The sequence below is a fragment of the Leucoraja erinacea genome, chromosome 5 (genome assembly GCF_028641065.1).
Source record: "Leucoraja erinacea ecotype New England chromosome 5, Leri_hhj_1, whole genome shotgun sequence".
Taxonomy (NCBI): domain Eukaryota; kingdom Metazoa; phylum Chordata; class Chondrichthyes; order Rajiformes; family Rajidae; genus Leucoraja; species Leucoraja erinaceus.
This window is the reverse complement of record NC_073381.1, coordinates 44,449,998-44,469,035: the sequence shown is the minus strand read 5'-3', so window position 1 is coordinate 44,469,035 and position 19,038 is coordinate 44,449,998. Positions and strand designations below refer to the sequence as shown.

At 44.4% G+C, this 19,038-nt stretch overlaps 1 protein-coding gene across 4 annotated transcripts in view; it reads right to left on the bottom strand.

The window, feature by feature from the left end:
• gareml (GRB2 associated, regulator of MAPK1-like) overlaps positions 1-19,038 on the bottom strand; it is a 164,670-nt gene that overhangs the window by 105,499 nt on the left and 40,133 nt on the right. For all 4 annotated transcript variants that reach the window (XM_055635479.1, XM_055635480.1, XM_055635483.1 and 1 more), the window contains exon 2: positions 3,318-3,458. In XM_055635479.1, the coding sequence (XP_055491454.1) occupies positions 3,318-3,458 (141 nt within the window). The remainder of the gene's footprint in view (positions 1-3,317; positions 3,459-19,038) is intronic.

Genomic DNA, 19,038 nt, shown 5'->3' with positions numbered 1-19,038 from the left:
ATGGACTCTTTTGTTTAGCTAAGAGATAGAATATGGAAAAAGGCTCTTCCACCCACCGAGTCCGCACCAACCAGCGATCACCTCTTGCACACTGGCACTATCCTACACACTAGGGACAATTTATATTTTTGACCAAAGCCAATTAACCTACAAACCTGTACATCTTTGGAGTGTGGGGGGAAACCAGAGTACCTGGGGAAAACCCACGCAGTCACAGAGAGAACGTATAAACTGTACAGACAACACTCATAGTCAGGATCGAACCTGGGTCTCTGGCGCTTTCGGGCAGCAACCAACCGCTGCGCCACAGACTATCCCCCTCCCATGTTCGTTCCATACCCATATCACTCTCTCTGTATTTGCACATAACACATCCTCTTCTCTCCTTATTTGACATCCTTTTGTCTCCTTTTCAACTCTCATCTTTGTCATTTTCTCCACACATTGGCCAATCAATCTCATCTCTCCTATATCCACCTATCCCATGCCATGGTTTGTCCCACAACATCTCTCCTTCCTAGTATCCTCCTTCCGACCACAGCAGTCTTAGAGACCCAACCCGAAACATCATTGGTCCACCTCCACCGCCCCCCACAGATACTGCCTGGCCTGCTGAGTTCCTCCATCGCTTTCCTTTTTGTATATGGGAGGCCCATTCAAGAGTTTGATAACAGCGGGGAATAAACTATTCCTGAATCCGTTGGTATGTGCTTTTAGGCTTTTGTATCTTCTGCTCTACAGGAGAGGGGAGAAGGGAGAACAACAGGGGTGCGTGGCCTTTGATAATGTTGGCTGATTTTCCGTGGCAATGTGAAGTACAGATGTAGACAATGGGGGGGGCTACATCCACAACTCTCTGCAGTTTCTGGAGTTCTTGGGCAGAGGGGTTGCCATGCTAAACTGTGATGAATCCATAAAGACACATTTATAGAAACTGGTAGGTGTCACTGGAGACATGCTAAATTTCCTTCACCTTTCTGGGGCGGCAGAGGTGTGGGAGTGCTTCCTTGATCATTGATCAGTCATTTGGCTGGGACAAGCCGTTGATGATACTTACAGCTAGGAACTTGAAGCTCTCAACCGTCTCCTCTTCAGCACCATTGAAAGGAAATTTCACTCTTTAGGATGACATTTTTTTCAGGGACTATCACTATCTCGACCAATTGCCATTGGACTCAGAGCAACATGCTGGAATTACAATGCAATTTTTGGCAAGCAAGCTTTTCAGCTGTGGATAACATTGATTCTTATGGTCAAAGCAAAATGCAAAGAATCAAATATCTTTGACATTTCTTCACTTGTTACTTTCTTCTTGATTGTGCACCAGTGACCTTATTTTGCAAGAACCAAACATCCACTATAAACACAACACTCCCACAACTGTTTGGTGTAAAACACACTAACATTCCATGCAGGCTTCTCAATTATGTAACTCCATACAGTATGAAGCAGGACACGAAGATGCTTTATTGCACATATCAATGTCCATGTTTTTTCAAGCTATTACAGTATTTGTTAATAATTAGAATTTTGTTTGGTATAATGTTCTGAAAAATAAAGAACCTGCAGACTCATAAAATCGGAAATAAAATAGATAATGTTCAGCAGTTGTGGGAGCATCTGCAGAGAGAGTAACAGAGTTGGTGTTTCATTACACCTCAATGATTGAAATGTTAATTCTGCTCTCTCCACATTTACTTCCTGAAATATTGGTTTTCCACCATTTTGTGCTTCTAACTGCACTTTTTTCTAAAACCTTACATATGTGCACAATAGGCTTCAGAGCTGTAATAGCAGTTTCTCTGAGCCACTTTCCACCCAAAAAATGTCACTAATTTATTGAAGAATAACAACAAGTGCTTCTTGCTTCCAAAATGACACCCAACACAGGCAACTATTTGTGTGCCAGCCACAGAAGCAGATCTACAAACTCATATTACAATCGCACCGCACCCTTAAATCTCTATTCCTACAGCAACATTTCTTACTTTAACTATGATCTTTTTAAATTCCGTACTTCGACGCCCGGCACCTGCAGACATAGAAACATAGAAAATAGGTGCAGGAGTAGGCCATTCGGCCCTTCGAGCCTGCACCGCCATTCAATGTGATCATGGCTGATCATCCAACTCAGTATCCTGTACCTGCCTTCTCTCCATACCCCCTGATCCCTTTTCACAGTTTAAGGATAAGGGGGAAATCTTTTAGGACCAAGATGAGAAAAACATTTTTCACACAGAGAGTGGTGAATCTCTGGAATTCTCTGCCACAGAAGGTAGTTGAGGCCATTTCATTGGCTATATTTAAGAGGGAGTTAGATGTGGCCCTTGTGGCTAAACGGATCAGGGGGTATGGAGAGAAAGCAGGTACAGGATACTGAGTTGGATGATCAGCCATGATCATATTGAATGGCGGTGGGTACAGGCTCGATGGGCCGAATGGCCTACTCCTGCACCTGATTTCTATGTTTCTATGTTTAGCCACAAGGGCCACATCTAACTCCCTCTTAAATATAGCCAATGAACTGGCCTCAACTACCTTCTGTGGCAGAGAATTCCAGAGATTCACCACTCTCTGTGTGAAAAAGACCAACCGCTTCAACTCCTGGCGCTGCGAGAACTCGAGCAGCGAGGCCCACTGCGAATTTACCTCTTTGATGACCCTTGGACTATCCTTGATCGGACTCTGCTGGTTTACCTTGCACTAAATGTTATTCCCTTATCATGGATCTTCTACGCTGTAAATGGATCGATAGTAATGTATTGCCTTTCTGTTGACAAGTTAGCACGCAACAAAAGCTTTTCACTGTACCTCCTCACAGGCGACAATAAGCTAAACTGAAACTAACTGAGTATGCTTGTGAAATATTGTCAGGAATTTGCAAATATCATAATTTGCTTAGATCAAATATTGCATTGTCCAGCCTTAGCTTGGAGCAGAGCATTCCAAAGGTCGATATTATCCACTCGGGCGAACCAAGAATGTTTTTATGATGCAATTCATCTGCACATCACTGTTTTACTTATAATATTTGTTCATTCTTTGATAGAAAAGGCTTCAACATTATACCTGTTCCAATCAAATGCCATTGTACTACATGACACCTGGTGATGAATTCAGCAAATGAAGATTGAGTGGCTAGTGATAGAGACAGAAAGGGATGTGCCACACTTTCTTTATTTCCTGAATCACAACAAACAAAAAAAAACATTACATTTGCTGAGTAGGAAATTAATCTAAGCTCCAACAACATGATGTAAACATATTCACACACAAAAGTAGAAAGCAGCGATGTTCAAGTTGTTCACCCAATTTACCTAGGTATTGTAAAGGGATGTCGATTTTTGGTCCAATAACATAGTGGCCTTCCTCCAAGCTGTGAGCTGTCACTGTGGTCCACTGCCGACATGAGTGGATTAGGAGTAGATCGTGTTCAGTCAATCCTTCTACGTATTCTCCTGTAAAACAGAACAAGGAAAGCGTTGAGTTAAGTCATGATACAACAATTTGGATTCAATAATTAAATAGGTAGACATTTAGCAAAACTATTTAGTATCACAGACTCAGAACGAAAGGAAAAGGGAGAGAAAGGGAAACATAGGTAAGGACAGATGTCCAGGCATCCATCACAATGCTGATATAAACTGAATACAGTTTGGAATATGCCACAAACCATGGGAATACCATTAATCCATGGAATCCATTACCTCAATCCACCACCATCTCTACAAACCTCCTTCAGCCCCCATGTCTCTGCTCTTCTGAACCTGGTCTTTCTCTCTGCTCCATTTTAATGCAATACTCTCTTAAACTCAAGGATCCTCTCCTTTTCCCCTTGATACAAATTTAACCATGCTCACCACCCTCCCTAAAACCCAGCGTTTCAGTCACCACTTTCCGATCTTTCTCTACTTAATCTAGTTTATTTTTTATTGTCACATATACCTAGATACAGTGAAAAGCTTTTTGATGCATGCTGTCCAGTCAACGAAAGGACAATGCATGCTCAGTGCCCGATTTCTCCCTCCTGTCATTCAAACATGCTTTAACAAAATACATCGGTAATACATTGATCAAAGTACAAAATGCACAAATCCAATGCACAATGTGAGGAACATTCAAGCTGCTGATAAAAGCATTTTGCATAATGATTATTATTTTAATCTCTACCCTCCACCATCATGGTTCAAAATTGTGTTCGTTTCTGAAGTATTCCTGCTGAATCTTTACTGCAGTTCATGAGTTTTCTAATTCAATCCTTGGAAGGACACACGAGTCACATGCATAAGGATTATTAAACTCTGTCATCTAATCTGCCATGTCCTGGAGGAATAGATGTCGAATGCAAAAAATCTATCCTTGAATTTACTTAAATAAGAAATTCACCTTTTCTCTTCCTTTCCCCACTGGTTTCCATCTGCCCTATCGAGTTCCGCCCATCACAAATCAGACTCTATCCCAACACACTGCTATATTTACTTTTGTGGTTTCTTCTCAGTGCTGATACAGTGTCCTGACCTGAAATGTCGACAGAGCTTTTGTTTCCACAGATGCTGGTTTTTCGGTCTCAACCTGAAATGCCAACACAGAGCTTTTGCTGTCTCTGCCTACATTCCTTGTCCAGCCCCCTCTCCTGACAACAGTCTGAAGAAGGGTCTCTACCCGAAACGTTGCCAATTCCTTCTCTCCATAGATGCTGCCTCTACCATTGAGTTACTCCAGCATTTTGTCTATCTTCCAGCATTCTGTTCTTTTGGCCGCAGACTTTTGTTTCCCTCGGTGATTGAGATGCAAGGTATAGCGCTAGCCATGTGTGCAGGTGTGGTACATTCTGTAGATGGAACAAGCTGCTTAGCTGATCTTCTGTTTAAAATCACAGTGAGCCATTGTTTCAATGCTTGAAAGAGCCAAAGCTATTTGAAATGACAGAATGCAGGAATCTGTAATTTTACTGCATGATAGCTGACCTCAGGAAGCTTCAAATCAGAGATTAGGCGGCCAAGCTATGCAGGCACTGCTGAAGAACTTTACAGAAAGGAGAATAATCTCGGCCCCCAGAAATAATGACAGCATTCACATCAGGCTCCATGAGTCCTACCTCTGCAGACTCAACATATCAGCCTTGTGCCATACTTTCAATGTTATCTGATATGTCCAAAATGCTTATATTTGCCCCAATTAGAAATAATGATCAAGGTTAAAAATCCAGAAAGTGAAAAACAGGATAAAATAATACAATGTGTATTTAGATTTATTTCCCAAATTTAATCCACAATTTTACTCATGGCTCACAGGAGTCTGAAGTTTAAATCTCAATGCAAATTCTTCCCTGGTACCTCATCATACATAGTCACAAAGTGCTGGTGTAACTCAGCGGGTCAGGCAGCATCTCTGGAGAAAAGGAATAGGTGGCGTTTCGGGTCGAGACAATTCATCAGACTACATCTTCAGTGTAAATCAACATTTGCAGTACCTTCTTACATACAGCTCAACTTACTCCCAGTTCAACAATTCTCTGTACCTTTGCCATAATCAGTTATAGTAATCTACTGCAGATGTACAATGCTGCAAGAACCTTTAGTTGGTCCAACTAAGATCCTTGTTAGTGTTCTTTCAACTTCACTCACTTGGGCCAGCCCTATATTTACTTTTCTGGATCACTAGCACTCTAAGCCTCTTTATCTCTCTCCCCTACTTAAAGAAGACCATCAGAAGCACGTCCACCAAAATTATACTGAACCTGCTGAGAGCAGTCGGGCTGGCATATTTTCTACAAGTCAACAGTACTGCATTAGCCGTGGGTGGCCTTTGGGACTTGGAGCTTGTGAAAGGTGTGACACAAGCTCTAATTATTTCAGATTTCAATGAATTTAATCATTTTTAACCACAAGAAACTGCAGATGCTGAATCTTGAACAAAACACAAAGTGCAGGAGTAACCCAGCAGGTCAGGCCGAATCTGTGGAAGGAACGGACAGACAGCATTGTAGGTTGGCACTCTCCTTCAGATTCACAAATGAATTGACCAATTTCAGAGAAATAGGTATTTCAATCTTGGATCCCATGTTTCTTGCAGTTTCTTTTCTCTCCCCTCTTCTGAGTTTCAGTTCCTTTTGTTGTCTCCTCCACAGCTCCACCTGACATACCTTACATCAGTCACTGGACTTCACTACCTTCTCCAGCAGCCTGACCACCAATCACATCATTCACTCACGACTCATCTCCACAATTACAAATCTGAAGAGTAATATAGATAAAGGCGAGGAATAGCATGAATTGTGACTGAAGGCAGTTTGGATGCACAAAGGGATCTTGAAATACAAGTGCAGCAAACAGTGAAGGTTGAATAGTAATGCCATAAGAAAAGCAATCGAAGCATTTGAGGATTACTTTTGGAAAGATAGAATTGAAAAGTAAGAATTAAAAAAAAAAGTGCTGGAAACACTCAGCAGCTCAGGCAGCGGCTGCAGAAACAGAAACAGTTAACATTTCGAAGTGCCGATGGAAGGTCATCAACTCGATGAAAGATGCTCTTTGGTCGGCCCGAACCTTATTGGTCTCCCAGCAGAGTGAGATGTTCTTCAGGCAATGTTGCCGACTGGCCCACTCCAGACTGCAGGAGTACGTGCTGAGGGGCACACTGAAGCTCGGTGCAGCGAACGACAAGGCTGTGTGGGGGAGAACAACAGTCTAGAGTACTTCCACTGCTGGACATTGGGGGACGAGGTGTGGTGGAAACGCCCCTCAAATGAGGGAAGCAATATTACCCCAGGGGGCCACATGAGTGGCAAGGATTCCAGATATAAGTATGGTTTTTGGGAACACTACCAAATATAACATTACCGATTGGATGAATAGCCATGGAGAATGTCAGAGGAATTTTGCACAGTTCTTGTTGTCATGGTCAGAGTGAGGACCACCGTAAATTGGAGGAGCAGCACCTCATATTTCGCTTGGGCAGTTTACACCCCAGTGGTATGAACATTGACTTCCCTAATTTCAGGTAGTCCCTACTTTCTCCTCCCCTTCTCAGCTCTCCCTCAGCCCACCGGCTCCTCCTCTGCCTTTCTTCTTCCCGCCCCCCCCCCCCCCCCCCCCCCCCCCCCCCACCCTCATATCAGTCTGAAGAAGGGTTTCGACCCGAAACATTGCCTTTTTCCTTCGCTCCATAGCTGCTGCCTAATCCGCTTAGTTTCTCCAGCATTGTTGTCTACCTTCAATTTTCCAGCATCTGCAGTTTCTTTTTAAACATCTTGTTGCGCACAGTTTTTCATCCTGAATAAAGTTTATATTGATTTTTTTTCAAATTTCTAATCCAAGACTTTGATAGAACTTGGTTCAGTGCCCTAGAGAGTCAACAGATTTGTTGTTCCGTACCATACTGCTGTTGGGAAGAACTCACTGAATTGGCCAGGTTCCTACACAACTGTGACTGTGCTTCTGTAAAAAGCAGTGTAGTGAGAGATGTGACACTTGCAAATTATTTCCTTTTCCCACCACGATAAAGGCCTTTGTAAGACAGTGAAGGGAGAATTAACTATGCGTTCATAATTGACGTAAATCTCATTTTCCATGAAGCGGTTGACAATCATTTGGCAACAGAGGCAGAAATAAAGGGTGTGCACTTTGGGGAAACAGTCTGTCAGTCTGTCAGGAGCAGGTAAATCCTGGATTTTATCTTTGGACAAAATCCCAATCAGACTTTATAATGGACACGATTTTCCTCAAACTGAAACAACATCTTTTGAGATGCAGTAACCAGTCATTTGCTGCACATGTCCAACACCCACACTAGCTTAAGAGGCTGGTTGTCCAGCGAAACAAATGTGTAGCAGTAAAGTGAATAAACATGTTACTATCTGCCAGAAGACACAGCCAGAAATTCTCAGATGTAGCTGATAGACTATTCCAGAAGGCAAGAATGCAGAAGTGATGCGTCCCTTTTCCCACCTTATGTCCTTTTCTTTCAAAAATATACTTTTCTACAATCAGAAAATTTACAACGAAACAATGCAGAGCATTTGCTTATCTCCTTTCTTTAAGTCAGCATATATTCATTTTTTTCCCCTCAAACACACCATGGTGGAAGGACCCTGGATTCTGGCCTTTCCCTGCAGAATCTTTGCAGCAGTTATACCGTGTATCACCGTGTCCCTCAGCAAAGAGGATGGGCCAGTCTGTAATGTCCGGCTGTGGTCAATTACTTGCGCTGGAAAAATCACCACATTTTGAGGAGACCAAAGGGCGTCTTTCACTTGGTTGGTCATCTTCCAGCAGTTGGTGATGTTGACCCTGAGAACAGCCCATAGGAGACAATGTCCTTTGTAAATCAGCTCCTCAGGATGAATCTCAACCAGGACCTTGGCATCTCTTTCCAGACATTCCTGGCAAACATAACTTTTACAGGACAGGTGTCAGATTCACCTTCACCGGAGCCAGTTGGCCAGATTCACCTTCACCGGGGTTGGAACGACCCGGAGCGGGGCCGTACATCGCCCGACACGGCTTTAATGTCCGCGGGACATTCCAGCGCCCGCCGGGGGCACCAACATTGTAACATTTAGACCTGGAGCGGGGTCGTACATCGGCCCGGCGCGGCCTAAAATGGTTGTGGGACTTACCATCGCCCACCTGGGGCTTCAACATCGGGAGAAAAATGGAGAGCAGGGGAGAGAAAAGACTTTGCCTTCCATCACAGTGAGGAGAAGGTTCACTGTGATGGATGTTTGTGTGAATTAAATTGGTTGCATGCCTAGAAGGAATCGTTTTTGTTTGTATGGCTGTGTAAACAGAGTTCCGTTTGAGCCTCACTGAGGTTCAAATGACAATAAATATTGTATTGTATTGTATTGTATCTCAAAGGAAACATGCCCCAACTGTGCATGAAGAATTTGATGGGAAGGCTCCTCTCAGCTGCAGCCACGCAATTGTTGAAGAGCGGCACAAATTTGTCCATGGGCGGTACAGTGGCTCGGCGGTAGACTTGCTGCCTTGTAGCACCATAGACCTGGGTTTGATCCTGACTAAAGGTACTGTCTGTATAGAGTTTGTACATTCTCCCCGTGACTGCGTGGGTTTTAGTTTAGTTTAGTTCAGAGACACAGTGTGGATGCAGCCCTTCGGCTCACCGAGTCAGCACCGACCAAGTTCACCTGGGCACTAATTCTATCCTACATACAAGGGACAATTTTCAGAATCCTAAATATCTTCACCACGTGATGACGCTTGGTGTGTGTGTGTGTACCGACCGGGGTTTATACACATTGCCTGAAACAGCAGGGAAACAACAGATGAAAAGATTGCCCAAGCAGTGTAACACAGTCCAATGAGCATCACAGGCAGGATAGCGGGAACCAGCAGCAGCCTCTCAAGCGCACATCGCCTGACATCTGTGATGACATGACTCTTGTGCTGCGTTCAAGGACTTGAATTCCTTTCAACAGTCCTCAACAAGTAACAATGGTCATTCATACTCCTGTTGTTCATCTGCATAATGTTGCTTTACTCATGCCCTTCTGGTCATAGAGCATGCAAGTGCAGATGAATGTCTTCAAATCATTTGCAGACCACAAGCAGCCACCTGGATTTTACTGCATGGCACAATAACCAGAAGTGACACTCGATGTTTACAGTCTGATTGCGAGTTAGAATACAAACATAGAAAATAGATGCAGGAGTAGGCCATTCGGCCCTTCGAGCCTGCACCGCCATTCAATATGATCATGGCTGATCATCCAACTCAGTATCCTGTACCTGCCTTCTCTCCATACCCCCTAATCCCTTTCGCCACGAGGGCCACATCCAACTCCCTCTTAAATATAGCCAATGAACTGGCCTCAACTACCTTCTGTGGCAGAGAATTCCACAGATTCAACACGCTCTGTGTGAAAAATGTTTTTCTCATCTCGGTCCTAAAAGACTTCCCCCTTATCCTTAAACTGTGACCCGTTGTTCTGGACTTCCCCAACATCAGGAACAATCTTCCTGCATCTAGCCTTCCAACCCCTTAAGAATTTTGTAAGTTTCTATAAGATCCCCCCTCAATCTTCTAAATGACACAGGAGTGACAGCTTTTCACTGTATCTCAAGACATATGGCGATAATAACTCAATATCAATGCCAGCTGGGAGATGCAAGGGCTGAAGTGCTCTGAATGGGGCTGGAGCTCCTGAGACCCAAGTGTACAAGTGCAAAGACAGAAACCTGACTTTAACCATCTCACAAGAATATTTGAATATCCTCAGATTACACTTGACACTGAAATCACATCAAATTTTGGTTTAGAATATATTCAAACTTTACACTGTTAATGCTTACAGTTTTAAGCTGTAAATTGGACACCCTTTCAGAATTTGCATTCTGTTCAATGCAAACACAGGGACAGATAGAGCAAACTAATGCATTGCATTGCCGAATGTACTTAGTCTCAACACTCCAAGTCAAAAAGACCTTGAAGCACTGATCATTATCAACGCCTTATTATCAAGCAGAAGAGAAGAGCTTTAATAATACGACAGGCATTTAACATGCGTGAAATTGCAAACATATGTATAGCCCGCTATGCCAAGCAACTGCAGAAATCTGCAGAAATCACACAGGTAGAGTTTCTGTTTCCATGATAAGAACAACAACATTAACGCCCATCGTGATGCACACTATTTAGCCAAACTGGAGTTTTATAGATCCAAACGTTTATGCAGAAGCACTTCTAGAGTTTGACAAGCTGCAATTGGTAAACACAAAGCACTTATAAGCTTTCCGTTGCTGGAGCATCCACACTACGGCATTTCGTTTGGACCTCAAGGGGTCCAAATGACAATTAAATTGACTGTTGACTGTTGACACACTACATCTCAGCATCAGGGAAAAGAACGGACAGGTGACATTTCAGGTCAGGACCCCTCTTCAGACTGATGGAGTGGGGGGGATAAAGCTGGAAAAGAGAGGTGGGGCTGGGCAAACCCTGGGAAATGATTGGTGGACACAGGGGAGGGGGGTTTGATTGGCAAATGGATGGAGTAACTGATAAAGGACACAAAGTAATGTCAGAAAAGGAAAGAAGAGGAATTAAATGTAAAAGCCAGAGAGGGATATAGGTGGAACACTTCTGGAATTCACTGGAGAAAATGATAATGGCTATTGTCTGGGGAAAGGGGTAATCAGACCATCACCTCCTCTCTCATTGTGTAGGAAGGAATTGCAGATGCAAGTCTGAAGAAGGGTCTCGACCCAAAATGTCACCTACTCCTTCTCACCAGAGATGCTGCTTGTCCCGCTGAGTTACTTCCTGCTTATCATTGCTGTTCTGAAGTAAAGAGTTTTCCACCTACCTTCACAAGCACACTATTAAAGAACCAACACTGATGTAACTGACAGATGTCTACTGCGGGTTCTGGCAAAACAACGCGTTCTGAAATAATTCTATTTGTCAGAATGTGTAGAATATTATACTGTATTCCAGAAAACTAAGTTGCTTTTTCTTGGATATACATTTCTCATTTAAGTCCAGAGGAGAAAACATCTCCTTAGTAACAGTGAATTCTGTGTATGACGGAGGCAATTCAAGCAGGACACCCAATTGGGGATTAATACCCATATACCTCGACTCCATCCTATCCCCCCTGGTTAAATCCCCTCCCTACCTATGTTCAAGACACCTCAGACACTCTCCGTCGTCTCCGGCAATTCCGTTCTCTAGGCCCCCATCCCCTCATCTTCACCATGGACGTCCAGTCACTCTACACCTCCATCCCCCACCAGGAGGGTCTGAAAGCCCTCTGTTTCCTCCTCAACCGGAGAACCAACCAATCCCCGTCTACAGATACTCTCCTCCGCCTAGCGGAGCTGGTCCTTACCCTTAATAACTTTTCGTTTGACTCCTCCCATTTCCTCCAAATACAAGGCTAGCTATGGGCAGGCGCATGGGCCCCAGTTTTGCCTGCCTCTTTGTAGGGTACGTTGAACAATCCTTGTTCGAGACGTACCAGGGCCCCATCCCCGACCTCTACCTCCGCTACATCGACGATTGCATTAGTGCTACCTCCTGCACCCACACACAACTCACGGACTTCATCCACTTCACCACTAACTTCCATCCGGCACTCAAATACACCTGGACCATTTCCGACACTTCCCTACCATTTCTTGACCTCACTATCTCCATCACAGGGGATAGACTTCTGACCGACATCCACTGTAAACCCACTGACTTCCATGGCTATTTAGACTACACTTCCTCCCACCCTGCTTCCTGTAAGGACTCCATCCCCTACTCCCAATTCCTCCGTCTACGCCGCATCTTTTCCCAGGATAAGGTGTTCCGCACCAAGGCATTAGAAATCTCATTTTTCAGGGAATGGGGGTTCCCCTCCTCCACTATAGATGAGGCTCGCACCAGGGTCTCTTCCATACCCCGTAACACGGCTCTCTCTCCCCATCCCCCACTCGTAACAAGGGCAGAGTCCTAGTCCTCACCTTCTGCCCGTCACATACAACAAATAGTCCTCCATCATTTTCGCCACCTCCAACGTGACCCCACCACTCGCCACATCTTCCCATCTCCCCCCCGTCAGCTTTCCGCAAAGACCACTCCCGCCATAACCTCCTGGTCAATTCTTCCGTTCCCACCCGTATCACCCCCTCCCCGGGCACTTTCCCTTGCAACCGCAAGAGATGCTACACTTGCCGCTTCACGGACCCAAGCAGTCGTTCCAGGTGAGACAGAGGTTCACCTGCATCTCCTCCAACCTCATCTATTGCATCCGCTGCTCTAGATGTCAGCTGACCTACATCGGTGAGACCAAGCGTAGGCTTGGCAATCGTTTCGCCGGACACCTCCGCTCGGTCCGCATTAACCAACCTGATTCCTTGTGGCATAGTACTTCAACTCCCCCTCCCATTCCGAATCCGACCTTTCTGTCCTGGGCCTCCTCCATGGTCAGAGTGAGCACCACCGGAAATTGGAGGAGCAGCACCTCATATTCCGCTTGGGCAGTTTATACCCCAACGGCATGAACATTGACTTCTCTCATTTCCGGTAGCCCTTATTGTCTACAAGGAGAAGGAAATAGGCAACGTTTGAGGCCGAAACCTGAAGAAACGTTTCGGCCCGAAACATTGCCTATCTCCTTCGCTCCATAGATGCTGCCGCACCCGCTGAGTTTCTCCAGCACATTTGTGTACCTGGGGATTAATAATAAGCAGCTGTTTCTAAGCTGTGGTACAGAACACAGGACATTCTTCTGTGGCTCTGCAATGTCTACAAATCAGCTGAGAGACCAGATCATTGCAGGCTCACTGTTCAGGTGGATCCGAAAGGAGGAGGAGAAGTGTGAACTCAGCTGGCTGGGAAGAAGGCCCAGGGAAAGGAGAGGCTTGAAAAAATGTAGCACCTTCTCTGCTCACTGCCTTCATCCACAGCTGTCCGCCACAATACAATGTGGGAAGTGATGGGTGCATATATACAAGGGGGGGGTTATTGGAAGATGGGTCGAGTAAGTGAAAGAAAACAAAATGGTGTCAGATAAGGAGAGAAGAGGTGTGAAACGTGAACCCACAATACAATCCTGAGCCACACCAAGCGACATTCAACTCAGAACTCGCCAGCAAGCAGCAAACTGTTGTCCTGTGGGTCAGAAAGCTAACACTTAAATCCCATTCTCCACTCCACACAGCATTTGTGAAAATGCATTTCTATACATTGTATCATGAGGCACACTAGTCTCTCAATGCCTTCAATGGAGATATATCAATATCACTGTCCGTACAGTGGAGTAACTTAACGGGGCAAGCAGCATCTCTGGAAAGAGTGAAATGTGCGACATTTTGGGTCGAGACCCTTCTTCTCGACCGAAAACATCACCCATTTCTTCTCTCCAGAGATGCTGCCTGTTCCGCTGAGTTACTCCAGCATTTAATGTCCATATTCGGTATAAACCAGCATCTGCAGTTCCTTCCTACACATATCGCTGTTCTACTGTTGGGTGGAGGGCAAGTGTTGACCTCTCCCCAATTGCCCCCACTGGGTTTATTTACATCTCGATGTGGTATAAATATGATTGCCTTATGGGTACATTACCAGACTAGGAACTAGAGAGAATTAAACCCAAGTCAAGAGTTCAAAACCAACCACAGCAAATGGGAAATATAAATAAATCCTGAATAAACAGTATCATTAACATCAACTTCAAAGTCAGTGAAATGCTGCAAAAACCCATTTGGAATCACAGGCTCAGGAAGGCAGGACTCAGAGCCGCCCACCCCTCATTCAGTGATATTATAGAGTGGTCATTCTGCCAGTCGTGACCATTCAGACCAGAAGAAAGCCACCCAGCCTAGATGTTGAGGATGGTGACGGCAGTCAGGGGCGGACCACATGGGTGCCGGACGGACGCACCGTCAGGGGCGGACCACATGGGGGGGGGGGGGGGGGAGAACCCGGCCTCGCTCCCCTCCGTTGAGTCTGCCCAAAGAAAGCGCTGTCTGCGGAGGGACGCCAAGGACGTCTCACCCCAACCATGGACTGTTTACCCTCCTACCATCCGGGAGGCGCTAATCTCCGTTGCCGAACCAGCAGGTCGAGGGACAGCTTCTTTCGGGGCTACTCTTCCTTGCCGCCGCCCGCCCCTCCGGTCACTCTACTCAACAACGTACCTCGGTGACTGCCAATCACCACCCGCCCCCCGGACACTTATTATTATTTATTCAAATCGTTTGCTATGTCGCTCTTCAAGGGAGATGCTAAATGCATTTCGTTGTCTCTGTACTGTACACTGACAATGACAATTAAAATTGAATCTGAATCTGAATCTGAACAAAGGAGGACCCAGCATTAGATACTTTGTAGCTTTGATGGCGCCCATTATGTGGCAACTAGTTGCATACCTTTGGTGTGCAAAACAAAGAATATCACAGTAAAGTATCATTCATTCATTCACTCATTCATAGTCCCATTTTCCAGCACTAGATCCTTAGATCGCTGCTCTCAACTTCACATCCAGGTACTTGTTAAATGCGATGAGCGTTTCATGGTCCACCCTCCTTTCAGGCAGTGCTTCTGACCATAACCACACTCTGTGTCACCTCCTTCCAGTCTGCTGGCTATTAGTTTAAATCTATGCCCCTTGCCATGCCTCTGAAGGAAATAGGTTAGTTGGATTTAGTCTATTCAGGCCCCTCATTATTTTACACACCTTAATTAGATCTCTCCTCGGTCATCTATTTTCCAAAGAAAACAAGGCTTGATCATATAATCTTTTTCAAATTGCCTGAATTTGCCAGTGCTGGGTTACAGTCAATAACCCTGTAAATCTCTTCTGTCCTCTCTGGGGCAATCACTCCTGACCGGAATTGTGCGCAGTATTCAAGCTGTTGGATAATTAGCATTTAAAATTTGTTCCATCTTAACCTTGCTGTTCATATATTCCTTGCCTTGGCTAATGAAATAAATGCATTTTTAACCACTTTATTGACCTGCCTTGCTGCTTTTCATGGTTAGTGGATATACCCTCCACAATCACTGTTTCTGCACACTTCTCAATGTCTTTCCTCTCACTGTTTATTTCCCAGCGTTGTTGTATTTCCCCAAAGACCTCACGCCACACGTCCCCACATTGACCCACCACCTAGATTTTCCTGCATTCAAATGCTTACTTCTTCACTTCTATTTTGCAAACTCTTTAACACGTCCCCCAAATCTGTCACATTCACTAATATAAACTTCAAAAAGGTAGTGATCAAGCACCGCGCTCTGTCGAATCCCCATGCAAGCAGCTTTCTCGTCACAAAATCATCCGTCAGTAATAGAAACATAGATACATAGAAAAATAGGTGCAGGAGTGGGCCATTTGGCCCTTCGAGCCAACACCGCCATTCAATATGATCATGGCTGATCATCTAACATCAGTACCCCGTTCCTGTTTTTTCCCCATATCCCTTGAGTCCCTTAGCCCTAAGAGCTAAATCTAACTCTCTTGAAAACATCCAGTGAATTGGCCTCCACTGCCTTCTGTGGTAGAGAATTCCACAGATTCACAACTCTCTGGGTGAAAAGGTTTTTCCTCATCTTAGTCCTAAATGGCCCACCCCTTATTCTTAAACTGTGACCCCTGGTTCTGGACTCCCCCAACACCGGGAACATTTTTTCTGCATCGAGCCTGTCCAATCCTTAAAAAATGTTAAATGTTTCTATAAGATCTCCTCTCATTCTAAATTCCAGTGAATAAAGCCCAGTTGACCCATTCTTTCATCATACGTCAGTCCCGCCATCCCGGGAATTAACCTGGTGAATCTACGCTGCACTCCCTCAATAGCAATAATGTCCTTCCTCAATTTAGGAGACCAAAATTGCACACAATACTCCAGGTGCGGACTCACCAGGGCCCTGTACAACTGCAGTAGGACCTCCTTGCTCCTATACTCAAATCACACTTCAGTGGACCTGATCCTGGGCATCAGCTACACAATCCTTCCCACTCCCCATTGGCACGCAATTCAACTCCAATAAATCTAACACAACCACGAGCTCTTTGGGTTACAAACCGACAAAGATTCACATGATGCAATGTTTATGCGGAATACATTTTTCCTCAGCGAACTTGTGTCTCAGGAATGAATAGAAAATACACATGACACACCTGAGCTATCACTTAATTGCTCTCACTGGTGATATTCATCCTCAAATTGCAACACTTTCAAAATTTTGCACAACCGTTTATTTTATGCAGGCTACTTGCCCTCAGAACTCCACAATGACAACCGGAGCATGCATGTACCATTACAGGGTGTGAAAACTAATCCAGTAGTCAAAAATATCTAGGCCCAGCTCTACTCCCTTGCCTAAAACCCATAACCCTTTGCTCTCCATTTCCATTTCATATTTTTCTGCAGATCACAGCAATGAAGGAGGAAAGTCTATCCTGGCCTGGATCTCATAGGGAGCCAATGAAGGGAGGGAGAAAAATACTGGGGTGACATTTTATTTCCATTAATTATTTCCATGAATTAAATGTTTAAAAGTGTTAATACTTTTGCTATGCCTAATTGGCCCTTACCTCTGCGAAAGTAGTCTGATATTCGTAGGTGAAATGTCACCAACAATAATTGATTCTATTATTAATTGACTAATAATTGGCTCTATTAGCGGAAAGATGCAATTCTGATCGAATATTATAAGTGCCTCTGTCTTTGGAAGCAACACCGGCAATTTATTAAATCTGACTACATGCGGCACAGTGGTTGAGTTGTTGCCTCACAGCCCCAGAGACCGGGGTTCGATCCTGACCATGGGTGCACCGGTTTCCTCTCACACTCCAGAGATTACAGGTTTGTAAGTTAATCGGCTTCGGTAACATTGTAAAATTGTCCCTGTAGTGTATAAGAATAGATGGTTGGCGCGGACTCGGTGGGCCGAAGGGCCTGTTTCCGCGCTATATCTCTAAAATCTGAAGTTAGGTAATGTCTAAAGGAACTGCAGATACTGGTTAATACGCACAAAAGGACACAAAATTTTGGTGTAACTCAGCAGGTAAGTCAGATCTGGGAAGAAAAACATAAAAAGCTGGAGTAAGTCAGCGGATCAGGCAGCATCTCTGGAGAAAAAGAATAGGTGGCGATTCGAATCGGAACCCTTCTTCAGACATCCTAATCGGAATTGAGTCTGAAGATGTGTCTCGTCCCGAAACATCACCTATTTTTCTCCAGAGATACTGCTTGACTCGCTGAGTTACTCCAGCTTTTTGTGTCTGTCTTCGTTTTAAACCAGCATGTGCAGTTCACTCCTTTCCACGGGTATCTGGAGAACATTGATTGGTAGTGTTCCGGACCCTGCTTCGGAAAGGCATCGATCGCTGGTCGGCGAGGACTCCGAGCTGTATCTCTCAAAGAAGTACATGTGAAAAATTTCTCACGGACCATAAAAATGCGGGACCTTTCAGTAAAGTCCCTTTTAAAGATTATAGTTATTTTCTTGAATCTCATTAACATAACTCATGAATAAGTTGATGTCCATATGCGGATGCAAATCTTGATTTTTTTTAAATTCAATCCCACAGAAGACAATTTTTACTCACCTTCTGTCCCCTCTGTCCAGCTTCCGGGTTCACCGTTCGCAGGAGTTCCCACGGTACACGCAAGAGTCAGTACGGATATCGCATTGGCCACTACGTGCATATAATGTTGCAATATTCAACCACAAGTGTACAAGTCACTCTTGGAGAAATTCAAGCTTGTTTGAATTTTCTCCCGAGTCACCAAGTTACACGAGTACCTGCCGTTAGCGCCACGGTGCCACGGTGGTCCACGAATGCCGTACGGTTATCGCAAGAGGTTCCCACGATGTTCAACTCTGGTTAACTCTTGCGTCAAGTCGCCCCGTGAGAAAGGGGTTTAAGGATATTATATGTGAGAATAGGGTCACATCTTATTCTTCCAAACTCCAAAGACTACAGATCCAAACTGTCTTACCCCTCTTGATAGCACAATCCCAGGAATTAGCTTGGTGAATCTTCTATGGACTACCTCCAATGTTACTATACCTGTTTTTGGTTTAGGGGACCAAAACTATGCACAGTATTCCTGATGTGACCTAACCATCACCCTGTGCAATTACAAAAAAAACTCCCAACATTTAAATTCCAACCCATTTGCAAAGAAGGCTGAATTGCCGTTTCCTTTCTTTCCCACTTGTTGCACCTACTTGCTAGCCTTTTTCGGATTCATAAACAAAATACTTGGATCCTCTGTATTCAATTGATTTGCCTCTCACTATTAATATAATACTTTCCATATTAATTTATTTGACAAATGCATGGCCTCACACTTCCCCACCTTAAACTCCAATTGCCAGTCTCACTCACTCTATCTATCTATCTATCTATCTATCTATCTATCTTTCTACCTACTGTATCTGTATCCAATGGCAGCATCGCAGTATTCTTATCACAACATGCCCTTCCACCTAGTTTTGCATCTTCATTACATTTGGACACCTTACACAGTTCCTTCCTTGAGGTAATGAATGTAAATACAACTGCAGGCCAAG